Source organism: Nycticebus coucang, chromosome 11 (genome assembly GCF_027406575.1).
Source record: "Nycticebus coucang isolate mNycCou1 chromosome 11, mNycCou1.pri, whole genome shotgun sequence".
Classification (NCBI taxonomy): Eukaryota; Metazoa; Chordata; class Mammalia; order Primates; family Lorisidae; genus Nycticebus; species Nycticebus coucang.
In genome coordinates, this window is record NC_069790.1 from 83774118 (window position 1) to 83789696 (window position 15579).

General features: G+C 38.7%; 1 protein-coding gene across 4 annotated transcripts in view; it reads right to left on the reverse strand.

The window, feature by feature from the left end:
* DOCK4 (dedicator of cytokinesis 4) overlaps positions 1-15579 on the reverse strand; it is a 471167-nt gene that overhangs the window by 193623 nt on the left and 261965 nt on the right. For all 4 annotated transcript variants that reach the window (XM_053609306.1, XM_053609304.1, XM_053609303.1 and 1 more), the window contains exons 11-12: positions 12702-12834; positions 8423-8511 (exon numbers count right to left, since the gene is read on the reverse strand). In XM_053609306.1, the coding sequence (XP_053465281.1) occupies positions 8423-8511; positions 12702-12834 (222 nt within the window). The remainder of the gene's footprint in view (positions 1-8422; positions 8512-12701; positions 12835-15579) is intronic.

Sequence of the window (15579 nt, forward strand, 5' to 3'; positions counted from 1 at the left end):
TATAAAGCTCATTTATGACTTCTTATTTATTATTTTCCTAATAGCATGTTACCTAAAATTTGCAAAAGCTCTGCAACTGGAAAGAGTTTAGGATGACAGAAACTAGAAGGTGGCCAGTGTGTCTAAAGCAAGTACAGTCAAGTGTGGCCAGAGGTGAGGAGAGAAAGACAGGCAACAGTTATAGCAGCCATGATCAATTACTAGCCCTGGCTCTCAGCCAGCCTCACCTCAGGGAATTCAGCCCTTGCAACTCAGAGCTGCAGTTGGTGGTGATGGGGAGTCGGGGGAGATGAAAAATGCTGGCAGTCTGCCCCCTCCTGGCAAGATGCTATATCCCTTGGCTGGCAGCTGAGGGGAGAGGGATCCCCATCTTCTTGGCCACATCTGCCTGGATGAAACTTTGATCATCCTGAGGTGGTGCAGATGGGAGGGAGAAAACGAATTGTGGCATAAATGTCACTGACTCTCTCAATTCTCACCAGGATGTAGTAGTTATTCTTGAGTAAATGTTTCTTCATTTGCTCTATATTCAGGAAAATTTCCAGCCTTTAGAGCTGCCTTAAAATATGACTTTCACCATTATGGTTGTTCCAATTTAGAGCAGGTTGGGTGCAGTGAACTCTAAAAACACTATTTCTTGTCAGTACTCACATACTTTGTATGTGTTTGGGAGCTAAGAACAAAATGCAATTGGTAGTAGACTTTTTAAACTAGCATAACAAAGTTATTAACATCGTGTGGTGTTAGGTAAACTTTCTAAAGATATTATTAGATTCTTTCAGAAAACCACCTTTGGTGAAATCTATTCATATCTGACATACCCACCACCTCAATATTATTAGAGCAAGAATTTTTACTTCTATTACCTACGTGCTTGGTTTACAAAATAAATCACCTAAGTTTTGCTTCAGGCATTAGAACATTATGTTTTATATCTACAAGGTAAGATAATTGACTTTTTCAATAAATACACTAGAAGCTATATATCCTAGAGAGAACTTGCCAGAGGATATATTCCGGCTACACCAAGCAGTAAAATCCTGGCTGTGTCAAGTAAGGTGCCTACCCTGGGAGCTCAGAAATAGACACTCAGAGTTTCTGGAGCACAGGAAAGAAAGGCCAATGTCTAGAAAGGGTGGTGCCAAGTGAGACTCTCATGGAAAATCAGTCAATGAAGCAACAGCCAGAGCATTAGGAAGACCAGGGTGTAGAATGAACAAAGTTAGAGAAGAAAGCAAGATGGAGATGGCAAGGTGGGAGCCATGAACAGTGTAGAGGCCTCCCTAATGACATGTTAATTATATGACCGAGGGAGCCAGGTTACTCAGTGATGTCTGTCCTTTGACACTGTCATCTCTGAAAGCTAGCTATTTAATGGCATTAACGTTACCGTTGCTCAAATTTGGGGATATAGATCTTCTTTCAGATGTGCTTTCAAGGCCAATTTCAAACGAGAAGAAAGAAAAAAGAGTATAACTTTCCTTTTTACTAGTCACACCTGGATCTCTGACTTTTGGCCAGCATTATTCAATTTGTGAATATGCCTATTGCTGACTTTTCTTTTAAACTAACTCTTAAGGAATGCACTTCTGACACCTCTGAGGATAATTCAAAGAGTATGACAATAGGCTCTCCTCTGTAGAACATCTCCCTAGGTCTCTGAAGTGGTTAACCGTATCCGCTGGGATGCCCGCCTTCTAACATATAAAAGGTATGATAAGCATGAACAAATAATCTTGTGGTTATAACTGCTAGTCCACAGATCTGTTACTTCCAGATTTCAAAGTTTTGGAAAGGCTTTTATATCTTCTCTGAAGAAGTGGCCAGCTATGGCTAAGAGAAAACAAGATTGAAGCAATACATCATACCACAGAATGCCAAGTGAAGCAACATTGAAGGCTTCTAACATTATTTACTGTGGTTGCATCCTAACTATAAAAGAAATTTGCTAACCAGAAATGAAAGCTGGAGAGGTGCCCATCCATATTCGGTAAAAGTTATGATTGTAGGAGTGGATGAGACCATTCAAAGAGAACTTAACATTTCCTTTCAACCGAAGGGAATTTTTCATCTGAAAATTTCCATCCTTATCCTGATTCAGGATCTCAACATTTCAACAGTATACACTGAGGATTATGTCAAAGTTAAAAAGGGTTTTTTGTTTATTTTTACTGTAACCATTATTTCCTATTTGTGTTTTTGTGTTTTTTTCCAGGAATCCACTGGCTGAAAACCTTTTTCAAAAAAGGCATATAGAACACAGTGATAGGGTTCTAGACACATTATCCTAAAATGTGGCAGTTGAGTATTTTGAAAGACACCATGTGCAAGACCTTTCCTGCCCCTCTCCCCTGAACTAGGTCATACAACTCTCCTATTAAAGATCCCTCCCTAGCCCCGCAGGGAAAGAATATCTTTATCTCTGAAAAGGACAGGTTGCAGAGAAGAATCTGAATAATGGGTCTTGCTAAATTAGCCTAGTTTATTGCCATTAGATCACATCTATCATGTTTCTCCGTGACTCCCCATTCTTCATTAAACCTACTATAAAAACATTGTATGTTTTTTTAGTTTTCCATGTCACATAAAACTTGAACAAACTTGTAGACTTTTCTGTTATTAATCTCTCTTTTGTTAAGGGACTTCAGCAGTGAACCTAGGATGTTAAAGAAAAGATATTTTTCCTTCCCTACCATAGCATCTAGGACTGTAGTTTAAATATCTGACAATCTTACTTTATTGAAATACTTGCATATTTTTTTCTATACAGCAAATATTCCAAACAGTATTATATTTAGTAATTATAGCTAAATCAGCAAAATTAACTAATTTAGAAAATAAAATTAAGCTCTAAGCACTATTTCCATTAAGTTATAATTTCGGTTTATTTTTTTTTAAATAACACATGAAGTGTCAAAAACATTTAGTATCGTATTTTGAACTATATTTTTTCTTTGATGTCATTAGAAGAGAATTATTTAGATTAAAGGAAACTAAATAGATATGACTGCATGCAATAAAGCCTGGGTTTTCTTCTGTTATAAAAGAAATTGAGAAAACTGTCAAAATGTAAATTAGGTCTATAAGTCAGATAATAGTAATACATCATTGCTGGCTTCCTGACTTCAATAGTTATACTCAAGTAATGTTGCCATACTCTTAAGTAAGTAGCTGTAGAGAGGCATCTTGCCTACAATTTGTTTGCAAGCAATTCAGAAAAAGGAACGTATACTTGTATTCATGATCTACATCATACATGTGTAATTGCATATATGTATGTATATGTGCATATATGCGTGTGATTGTACATATACACACATATAAAACCAGGAGCACTGATGCAATCCTGAGGAATTACACCACCTCAATAATACTGAATTATACATACGCCCAAGGAGAGGGAGTCTAAAGCAAATGTAGTAAAATGTTAACCATTGGGGAATTAGGAATTGTTTATACTATTCTTGCAACTTTTCTGTAAGCAAAATTAGTTGGAAACAAAAAAAAATTTAAAGAATTAAAAAGAAATCATAGTTTAATAATTAGGAAACTCCAAAGTAAGCGAAAAGGTCACATACTATAGTTCTAGCCGATAGGTGGTGCCAAAAAGTGCCACTTTTATTTTAAAGATATTAGAAAGCAAATAGAACGTTCAAAAATCAGGGACACTGACAAAATCCTTAAGAACTATACCAATTTGGTAATGTGAATTAAATGATTACATTGGTATGTGTAGATAGGACTCTCAAACACAAAAAATGCAAACACTCCCAGAAGCTTCCTTTCACCTCAGCTGTAGCCTGTTGTGGGCTACTGACAGGCAATTCCTTTTAGCCTTTGCTGTAGGTTAAAAAGCATAGTTTGTAGGAATATAGCCATTATACTCATTTTACTAAGGCAAAAAGAAGATTCTAAAAATTTACCTGACTTGCAAATATCATTTTTTTAGCTGTAACCTACATGTCACAAAACTACAGAACATAATATTTCATAAATATGTAGGTGATAAGAAAAAATTTTGAAATTTCTTATGACATACTGAACCATAGCCAATAATTTTTACACACTTTGTTCCAAGTCTTAGAATTTAACTTGCCTTAGTAAATTATATTGGCTCAGTGTAATTTCACATTCCTGGAATTCAACTGCCATCTATCAGAGGTGACATTTATAATAACCATTTGCTCAACAATCCTAAACCAGGCTCATTTTAATGAATATTTTTGGAATTGCCAAATTCTCACAACATTGCCTTTGGATTTTAAGATTCTCATATAGCACAACTTTGGAGCTTTTGAATTATTCAACCTAACTAAATCTAAGTGTTGAGATAAATAAGTTCATTTTTTTTTTTAATCTTTAAAAGTTAAATGTATCACATGTCATTTTCTCCCAGTTTCTAAATCCAAAAAGGACAGTGGTTAATGTACCTTTGCAATGTAAGTCTTAGGTTAGAGAAAAAAAAACCTAGTTAACTAAATGAATCCCTTTATCTATTAAACAGACAAGATTACAACTCCGAGAGGAAGAAGAGCATCAATGGAGCATAAAGGGCCTGGAAATTAGCTGGTGGAATCTGTTTCCAAAACTAATTTCAAAGTTACTCTTTTTTAACTTTTTTAGTGCCAATGACCAAGGAAAAACAGGAAAAAATAGTATATTTTAGAGTGAACTCACTTCTCTTGAAAACGTTTGACTACACTGCTTCCCTTTAACCAACAATTCCGTAGTCCAAGGAGAAAACTGTAGGAGGCAATATGTCTAACCATTCTGACCGTTTAAACATTAGGCACCCCAGTTTCCCACTTCAATGTCTTGTGTGCTTGTTTCTCCCACTACTTTTAATTCAGTCGTTAATGGGCCTCCTTCTCAATAATGAAGCCACATGGCTCCTGAATGTTATCTTCTGGCCACACCACTCCCGTTCTCCCAGAAGGGGAGTACATCCAGGTGACACAGAGGATGATCCACCAAGACTGGAGGGCAGAAACCTTGTGGGAAAAGTGTAAGTATTTTTAAGGAAAAAAAAATTATTTTAAAAGCTTCTCCCTGAGTTCCCTCTCTCTCTGGAGCAGTGTTTTAGAGTGATGAGGCTTAGGGCTGGGTTTACATCAGCTTGAAGGCTACGGGGATCAGGCAGAGACCACAGTAGTAGAGGACAGACAGATGGTGGCTGTGTGGGCCTGCCTGGGACACAGGCTTGGACTGAGGATGGAGAAAAGCCAAGGTCATGAGGACAGCAGAGTGGAGAGGACTGTTAGCAGAAGCCAGGTATAAAGAGCATGTGTTAGCCAGCCTAGAGATGTAAGTTTCACGGTAGGCTCAAACAGGAAGGATCCTGCCAAAGGGAGAGGAACCCTTTATATGAGCCTCTGCAGTACACTGATTTCCTTCATGCTTTGCAAAGGTTGCAATAGGCAGGTTTTCATTTCAATGCAATGGCTATAAACAGAGAAGATAAGACTCTCTGGGACTAGGGCATTTTGGCTCTCACTTTCTGGTAGAATCTCACCCAGGATTCTAGTAAGAATAAGTAGTCATTAAAACTGACAAAGCAAATGGAAATTAGCTGGTGGAATCTGTAAACACATCTAAGCATCCAAGGAACCGTCTGAGGAAATAGAATGTGATGCCCTTCATTCCCAGGATTAATATATGGACTCAGAAGGATGACAATTAAGTTAAAAGAACCCAGAAAGACATATTAGCAATCAAATCAGCAGAGAGGAGATGGAAGAAACAAAGTATAGGAAGGGTTACTTTAACCATCTATCCTATCAATAGCCTGATTGTATTATTCAAAAGTCTTCATTAAGAAAATTCAACCAGAATCTATTTTGAAAAAAAAAAAAAGAAACAAAGGGATCGGACTCGAAGAGGAAGAGGCAGAATATTTCAGATGACGGTTTCAAAGTGGGTGAACTCAATAATAACAGGTCACTTTAAATGCACAGACTTGTTATGCACCGAGTTCTATGGTAAGTGCTTCACATACATTTTTCCCTTTTAAACTTCCAATAACCTTTATGGGATGACGCTTCTATTATCCCAATGAAACTGTGATTTAAACCTGGGACATCCTATTTGTGAAGGAAAAGCTCCTAAATACCATGCTGTACTCTTGAATAGATGACTAGTCTGTTAGCAGAGAGAAATCTGTGGTTTGCTGGAACTGGAACTCTGATCCCTGAAAGAGGCTTTGCAGGACACAAGATCTGTTATGTCAGGACTCTTTCTGGAGACACAAAGCAAAGTCTATCACCAGGAACTTTTCCATAATTCAAGGGGCAACTGGGTAATGCTGCAGAGTTTGGACAATGACATATTCAAACAATCCAACAACAGATAAACGTCGTTCTGCGTGAGGCATATTTGAAAGGGGAAAGGCTCGGGAGATGACAATGAGTTGGGAAAGAAGTGTGTCCAGCAGTCCAACACACCCTGGTTAGTCAAGATGCATCTGTGCTGGTGGAGAGGTGGGGACTGCATGGGGAAAGCCAGAAGGTCAGGGTTAGTTTTACACTTGTTTATTCACATAGATGGCAAATGCAAGCAAATTAAGATAAGCAGATGCTAGGGGTGAGAGAACAAGATAAACAATGGTTCCCAGCTCCTCCATTCATAGTTAATAAGGAGAAAGAAAAAAGCAAAGTAAGGTATAACGGATTTGTTATGAGGCATAACTTTGAAAAAAAATGTTATCCTTTAGACTGAGCCTGAAGCAGCACTGAATCAGAAATATAATATGATTCACGAATGAAATTTAAGCCTTCCTAGTAGTCACATTAAAAACATAAGAAAAAAAAAATAAAATCAGTTTTAATAATGCATTTAATGATGCATTTTCTTTAGCCTGCATATCTAAAATAGTATCATTTCAACATGTGATCAATATTATTAATGGGACATTTTACATTCTTTTTATTGTACCAAGTCTTCAAAATCCAGCATGTACTTTGACTATACAATTATAAACATCTCAATCCTAGTACTGAACCAGGCTCCTGTCTAGTGGCTCCTGCCACAAGGGACTAGTGCCTCCCGAACTGGACAGCACTGATCCATGGTGTATTTAATGATAAATGATCACTGGTATTAAGAAATAACAAAAGGTTTAGAACAGAACTACTGGATGTGGCCAGAAGTCTACCAATGAATTGGGCAAGATAACTTTTAAACGAACAGCAGTTCTCCCATCTTACTGATGATGAAATTCAGCCTTTTGGTCTCTGTCCCAACCGTAGAATTATACCTTTTATACAGAGAGAGACAAGACAAGCATACACAGCAGTTTCACACTATATTCCAGTTCTACTGTCTCCTCTGAGTCCTTCAGAGACTCTGCCCTCAATAGTTAAGTGCTCCAAGCATCTTGTTTGTTTAGTGGTAGATTCAGGACTTTGTCCAAACCAAATGACCCTTCGCATGAAATAAAACCCAAGTTACCTCCCCAACTCTTGGGAGAGGGAGGAGCAAACTGACCTCACCATTCATTACAGTCTGAAGTATTGCCACATGTATGAGATACGGGCATCTAACAGTTCACACTGAACTGACCCACAAAGCCTCTATCTGCAGTAATTTTTTCTCTCTGGGTTGGTTCAGCCTAGCAAGATGTGCACAAGTCCAAAAAAAAGGTAGTCCGGATTTAAATTCCAGTCCAGGCAAGTTGGACTATAAGACAATTATCTATAGTGAAGGAGCTCTAAAAATCAGTCTTCAAAAACAACATGCTCGTGCAAATAACAGCTAGATGTAGGTTTGAATGACAGGTAAAAAACAAACAAGATTCACCAAGATTCTGTCTACTGACAAAACTTAAAGATGTCACTTTTCTGTGCTATATAATCTACATATGCTATCCTATGTACAATATTCTATGTTACTAGTATACTGCTATGTACCATATGCTATACATAACTTACTGTGATATACATTTCAGCTTCCTCTGAACAAGCGTTTTTCTCTACATGACACTGCAGTCAGCTTCTCTCTCATTCCTGGCCAACTTCAGTGTGACAAATATAACCTGTATAGTTGTCGGTAACACTTCCGCTTGCAGCCAGCCACAGGCAGTGAAGCATGTTTCTACTGGACCTTACTGACACAACAGTCATGAACCAAACATATTTGTCATTTAGTTTTTATCCTCAGCACCAACTTAGAGGTCTCATGACATGGTACTACCGAACAAATTCAAATCCTTTGCTTTGTTTCAAACCAGAGAAAGTATATTTCTTGTACAGAATTACAGCTACAAGCCTAGCATAGCACAGGAGGATGTACCAGCACATTGGCTGAGCAATTTTAGAGTTAGATAATGAATAGGGAGAAAAAGAAAGGGCTGATCACTTTTCTCTCAAAATGACCAAAGGGCCTGAAATGAATTGCACAGGATACGTCAGCCGGCTCATATACTCACCTGCATTAGAACCAGTCAAATTGTAACGTGCGTTCAGCTTTTTGATGATGTTCTCATGGATTTGGTACCATTCACTCTCTGTGTTACACCTATGAAAACATTAACACTCTGTGAAGCTTTAATGCTGCATTAAATATGTGTTAACAATGATGTGCTGGTAGTACACCTGCTCATTTTGTTACGACCACTGTATATACTCCCCTAAACCTCCCTGGAGTCACCAGCAACCTGCTGCCATCAGTCAGTTCTAGCATGGCTGCCCCGGGGAGAAGTAGAAAAGCCCTTCCCTGGTAATGCCTGGCCACCTGCCTCATGACTGAAGCAGCTGGGATGAACAACTCAAGATTACAAATGCTCCCAAAACAAACAAAAAAAATGAATCTCAGAGAGTCTTGCCTACAATGGAAGGCAGTGCAGATTAAGAGCACAGTTGCCCAGATTTAAATTCTTGTTATTAACTGAACTACGTTCTTCAGGTGAGTTATTTACCCTTGCCCTGATTTCTCTACCTGTGAAACAGGAGTAATGTACCAGAACATTAAATAAGCATGGGCTTGGGATAATGTCTGGCATATAGTAAATGCTCAACAAATGTTAGCTCTCATTATCAGGTCTCTCCTTAGTGTAACATGACCAGGGCTGGCTAGCATCAAGATGCAACAAATTAAGCAAAATGAAATCGATGTTAACACAGCTTGCACTGGCAAAGGATGGTAGAATTTACCAAAGGATAAAAAGATGGCCTTCTCAGATCTTGTGCATCTGGATGTAACAGCATCTGTCCATCTCCACACAGCTATCTGCAGCTCTTCTCTCAGCTCCTACCACTTGATAGCTCATCATTGTTTACGTGGTGTAGTTTATCTAGGAGACTGCTGAGCTTCTCCAAGATTGGAACTAGGACTGGCTAATATCTGAGTCCCCTTCAGTACTTTGAATGTTGTGGGTGCTTAAAAAAATTCAGTTACAGGAATAAATGGACGGCTGAATGTCCCTCTCACTGATAACCTCTGATGATTTGTAATTATCTGTGTCTGCTGTTAATATTTACTGCCACTACCTCCCCAAGTAGGCTAGGGAGAACATCCCTCATCTGGAAATGTTTGTGAATTCACTATTAACCTCTTATGCTCCTTCCCAAGAATCCTTAATATCAAAATTCTATTCACTATCAAGTGAAATCTTCCACAAAACAGAGTCCTTTTTTCTAGTGGTCAAGTCCAAGGCAGATAATTCACAATTATTTGCTTACATATTTCTTTTATCACCACACTTTTTTCCAGGATGAACATGATGGAGGTTATTTTCAAGCCAGCTAACTCTTAGAAGCATTGACTCTTACAAGGCCAAAATATTAAGATGGAATGAAACCATCCCACCTGTCCAGCTGTCAGATACCATAATTTGCATTTAGTACATTCCGTCTCTGGTTTTCTTATTTCAGTCAGCCCAGTGGGGAAGGAAGAAAGATGGCTTGCTTCCTATTAGATAGTTAAACAACTCCAAAATTCATGCTTTTAACCCACAAAACTAAAACAAAACAAACAAAACCAAAAATAACAACAACAAAAAAACCCCTCTTAAAGTATGTGACCAAAATATCCCCCGGGCTCAGACATGTTGTTATTGTTCTTTATTTGAGTCCCAGATGGGCTAAGGATTTAGTCACTTGAACAAATAGAAATTTCCTTCACATTATTTCTGTCAGGCACTTAAAAGTGTTTTCCCAGATCTAGTCCTTCCTAATCTACAGTGACTGTTTTGACTGCTAAATGTTCCTCTTGAAATGGCATCACAATTTGCTGAACTGGCATTTTTAAGAGATTTTTCTTCAAACAAGAATTACCCAAAACTTTGTTTGATACTTAAGAAAAAACAAACAATAAAAACCCACAAAGAGCAGAACAATTTATTTTTACAAGTATAAGCGTCTCCCATCGGCAGAGCTGGAATTCAAGGGTCTTGTTCAGCTGCTACATAATCAAGAGTGACATGTGTGACTGGTGATGCCCCTGTTTTCCCAGCGGTGGGATAAATCCAGCACTTGCTACTCACACCTGGAACTGGAAAGACTACTCTAAGAAATAAGGAGATTGTGGGCAGGGCACAGTGGTTCATGGCTGTAATCTTAGCACTCTGGGAGGCCGAGGCAGGTGGATCACCAGAGCCCAGGAGTTCAAGACTGGCCTGAGCAAGTGTGAGACCCTGTCTCTCCTAAAAAATAGAAAAACTAGCTTGGCATTCTGGTGTGTGCCTGTAGATAGCTACTGGGGAGGATGAGGCAAGAAGATTGCTTGAACCCAAAAGACTGAAGTTGCTATGAGTTACGATACCACAGCACTCTACCCAGAGCACAGAGTGAGACTCTGCCTGAAAATAAATAAATAAATAAACAAACAAATAGACATAATGAGGAAATAATGAGATTGTGAAGAATTTTAGTTTTGTGTTTTTTTTTTTTTAAAGCAATGCCACATAATGGCGGCAGCATCACATCACTAGACAGTGCTGTGAAAACACATCCAGGAAGATACAACCTGTGAGTTAACGTGAGAGCTGAAGTTCCAGACTCAGACAGTCCCAATTTCAAATCTGGCTCCCTTCCTATCAGCCTAGTTGACAAAGATTTATCTGTGATCTGTGGGGCTAGTTTTTTAACTCTGTGATCAAGTGTGTGTAAAACTGAGCTAAGAGCATCTGCTTCAGGGTTTTGTTGTGAAGATGAGGTAACATGAGTCTAGCGGAGTACTTCACACAGTTCCTTACGCACGTTAAGCACAGAGAGAAGGGCGGCTGTTAGCAGTCATTAATATTTCAAAAACTATGTATTTTATGACCAACAGTACAGTTTAGAAAGAAGATCGTTAGGGATTTAAGCCGAACCATTGAAATCGAGGGCTGCTAAGTGATAAAAAGAATAACAAATTCTACGACTCACTAGTTTTACTAGAACTTTTCAAGTTTACACTCAAGGTCATAGGCTTCATCCCTCTTAAAAGGTATAAAGAGAGTTTCCAGTTCTAAAGCACAGATCACAGATAAATCTTTGTCAACTAATTACTGGATGTGTTGCAGAGGTTCCCCTGAGTGGAGAGTAGATGAATCCATGAAACCCTGCAGCAGAGGTCAGAAGCAATTTGAGTATATGTCCCAGAGGGAGCAGGCCAGTTATGTTACCACCACCTATGAAGAAACTATTGGCGTAAGCCGGATATATTAACACAGCTTCTGGAACGGAATAAAGCCAGCTCACTCATGGAGGCAGCCAGGAGTGAGGTCCTCAAACCAGAAATGTGGAAACCTCAGTGCATCTGCTCTGAGGTTATTGTGTGTGTCAGCCCTCACCGACAGACCTCTGGGGAGGTATAGAGGGTGGGGGGACCCAAACCCATATGCATTTTAAGAATCATTTAACTTAGAAGTTGGAATATATCAAATGACTTTCTTTGTAGAGTATTTTAGATTAAACTGTGTCCCCCAACAAAGGTAATGTTGGGATTCTAACATTTAGTACCCTCAGAATATGACTTTATTTGGAAAGAGGGTCTTTAAAGAGACAATCAATTTACAACGGTATTAAGGTAAGTCATAATCTAACATGACTGCATCAAAAATAAAAGGGCAGGGAGATTTGGACACAGAGACAGCCATGAACACAGACAAAACGCCATGCGAAGATGAAGGCGGAGGTTGGAATGATACATCTGTGAGCCAGAGAACACTAAAAATTGCCAGTAAACAAACTCCCAGGAGCTAGGAGACAGGCGGGGACTGGATTCTCCCCAGAACCCTCAGGCCCAACCCTGCTGACACCTTGATCTTGAACTTCTAGCCTCCAGAACTATGAAACAGTCCATTGCTGTCAATGAAGTCACACAGCTTGCAGTACTTCGCTATGTTAGGGCCCAGCAAACAAGTGCCTGGAGTAGGAGGGAAATCACTGGAGCTTCCCTTTCTCATTCTAATTAATTAGAAAGTGTTTTCACTTTCTGAAGGTAGAACATGCTAGGCTTATAAATTCAAAGGAGGCACTGTGTATACCAGTCCATCTCACTGATAAGAGGTCTGTATTGATGGGTTCTCCATTTCTTAATTCCTCTGACTGACAAACACCGATGCGTGCGCTCACCCACAGCAAACCTGCAGATGATGGGCATGTGAGGAATGGCTCATAAGCCTGACCCACCCAGTGCTCTTCTATCATCCACAGGAAGCAGTGCTCACTCAAGGGAGACCCACGTGCCTCCCTGAGCCGGCCCAGTCCATGCACATTTCTTACATGTACACTTTCAGGATGAGGTCGTCCTTCGTCTCTCCCGTTAGCAGGTCAGCAATGCTAAGGACAGCACAGCCAAAGGGTCGCCGGTATTGGACACTGCAGGCATTCTTTTTTTCTCCTGCTCCCATTCGACCTGCCCAGTTAACAGCAAACAAGAACCATGGAGTCATTTGATTAGAGGCATCTTAAGTGGAGACACAGACAGCTACAAAACAGGCAATATGAAATGCAATCAGATGATGAAAGGGGCTAAAACGCGGTGTTGCTTCAGTTCTGGGCTTTCCTCTCTCACCCTCTCGGTGTGTGACCTTGGGTGAGTAGCTTGAACTCTGGATACTCGTTGCCATCTGTAAAACACAAAGATTGGAACCCCTACCATGTATAGGAACCATCTCCCCTGACCTCTGGGACGTCTCCCAGCTATCCCAGGAAGTTCACGCTATTAAAACCATTAACTTTACCTATTTCATTTTCTTTTTTTTAAACTGTTCCATGTTCAAAAAAACCATTAAAAAGTTTCACCTTTGAAAGGAAGTAGTTTGAGGTTGTCTGAAGTATAATATGTAAGCACAGGCCACTCAAACAGCATGTACGCCCTGGCCTTGGAGCTCAGGCTGTTTATAACTTCATTTACCAAAATCCCCTGGTTTGGTTTAGACTGTTAACAAAATTTTAACTTGTTTAAATTATAACATATTTTAAAATATGCTATTGATACACTGTTTTAATTGCCCTTTAATTGTTAATGGATTATTTTGAAGAATAAAAACAGAAAATACACTGAAGTTGAAATGGAAAAAATAATGAAAAAACATTTGCAACTCTGTCTCCCGACGCCTATCAACCGAATGATAAATTGTTTCAATCTGAGCAAAATTTTCATATGTCACACCAAGATGTCTCCAGTAGTTACAAAATCCAATGTTATATGGAAAAAAATAAAGTAGGAATAGCAAAATCCAATTTGGCTTTTATTCATCAGGAATAAAGGAAAACTACCTCTGCAATATGTCACTTTCAGGAAAATGCTTACGAATAGCAGCCTGAAAGCCTCTAATTTTATCAGTTAGAATCAAGGCTCTTTAGAAATGGACAAAATAAGTGAGTTGCTTTTAAATGTACAAAATGGTACAAATTCCAAATATCAGGTTTTCATGACCTGATGCTAGAAATGTGGCTAAATTTCAATGCACATAATTTTAATATATATTCTATCTGCAAATTGAATAACTTATATCATATCAGATTTTAATTAATAACCAAATTCTCCTCCTAAAGAATTGATTTGAAAAAACTGAAAACTTCAATCACTTGTTACATAAAAAAAGCCCAGTTGATCTTTATTTTGAATAGTATGACAGAATGTATTACAATGAAACCCATACTTCAGTCCTTATCAATATCATGATTTAAAATATAATTTTTCTCTCTTAATCATTTCCTCATAAATAAACGTAAGGGCACAAAGACAAAGTGATTAGAAGATTTCTGAGTGGACTACTTCAAAGTTATTTAACATGAGGGGAAAAGTTCATTAGTAAAAAAAGAAACTTAGGAACTGTAAACAAGGTTATTTCTAAGGACTTGCTCGCTCTAAGTTCCTACAATTTATACAAAAGCATGTACATATATCAGCCCTTCTTTCTTTTCTTTTTAAACATCTCCTTCAGCTAGAACTGCACTAAATAAAAAATTGTGAAGGAGGACAGGCAAAAGAGAGGCGATGCGGCAAGTGTTTTCTTGAGAAGACTCCCAGTGAGGATTCTGCCCCATTCTCTCTTTGCCAGCTAGGAAGTTAACTCCCCACCCTTCACACAACTTACATCCTCAAACCTGCAAGTTTAAGTTTTCATTCCTGGCTCTGTGGGTACCATGGCTTTGGTCTAATTACATTACTGAAAGGAAAATTTGGTGCCAGCCCTGGTGTTCCCAACTCCAGCATTAATAAGAATTCACAGTTGTTCTGGTCAAATTTTTAGGAACATTCTCTAAACAGGAAGAAAGCAAGGAGGAAGGTAGGATGGTAAAAATATTGAGCAACCATTCAAAAGGCAAAAGGGAGGCACTAAAGTTGAAAGAACTTAATAACTGGGGTGGGAAGGAGGATTTATAACTATTAATATCGCTCTTTCTTTCTCCTTGTCTTTCTGGGAGACAAGATCTGGGCACAAATTCCCAGAAGCAAGGTGCTATTATTGTTCTTGCTTTTTGCAGCCAGTGAAGGTCAAGGTGAGTGTGCCCTTTTCCTACTAAAATAGGTACAAGGGACATTCTATAAAAAGTAGAAGTATCTATCTCTGATGGACAACACTCTTCCCCTCTTTGATTTCACTGCATCTACAGAGATGGTAGACTAAGTCTTAAGCTTTCTTAGAATGTTTTAGCTAATCTCGTTTCTCCTCAACCTCAAAATGGTGAACCAGCAATTTTTCTTTTTTTGCAAGTATTTTTTGTAATAATCCCAGAGAAGTATTCATGTGGCCAAGAGTACGTGTGGCCAAGTATTCTTGGGGACAAGAGTAAGGAGATAATATATGATTCAACATTCATTCTGACGACTTAGTGGCTACAAAAGTACATAAAAACGTACTCAGGAATCAAATGCTACATATCTGAATGGTCATGCTGTGTTGGGGATACTACTGAGCTGGCTTGCCTGTGAGTGAAGGCCAAGGGTCAGACAGACACACACTCACTCTGCTGCATGTTTTTCCATCACCCAAAATTCACAGAGACCTTTGAAAAGTTCTGAAAGCAAAAGTGGTTTACTTTTTCTCTCCATGCTATAGGAGATTATTATTACAATTTTAGCAATGTTTCATTATGACATCCGAAACCATATTTTACTTTAACAATATATATTATATACTACAAGTTT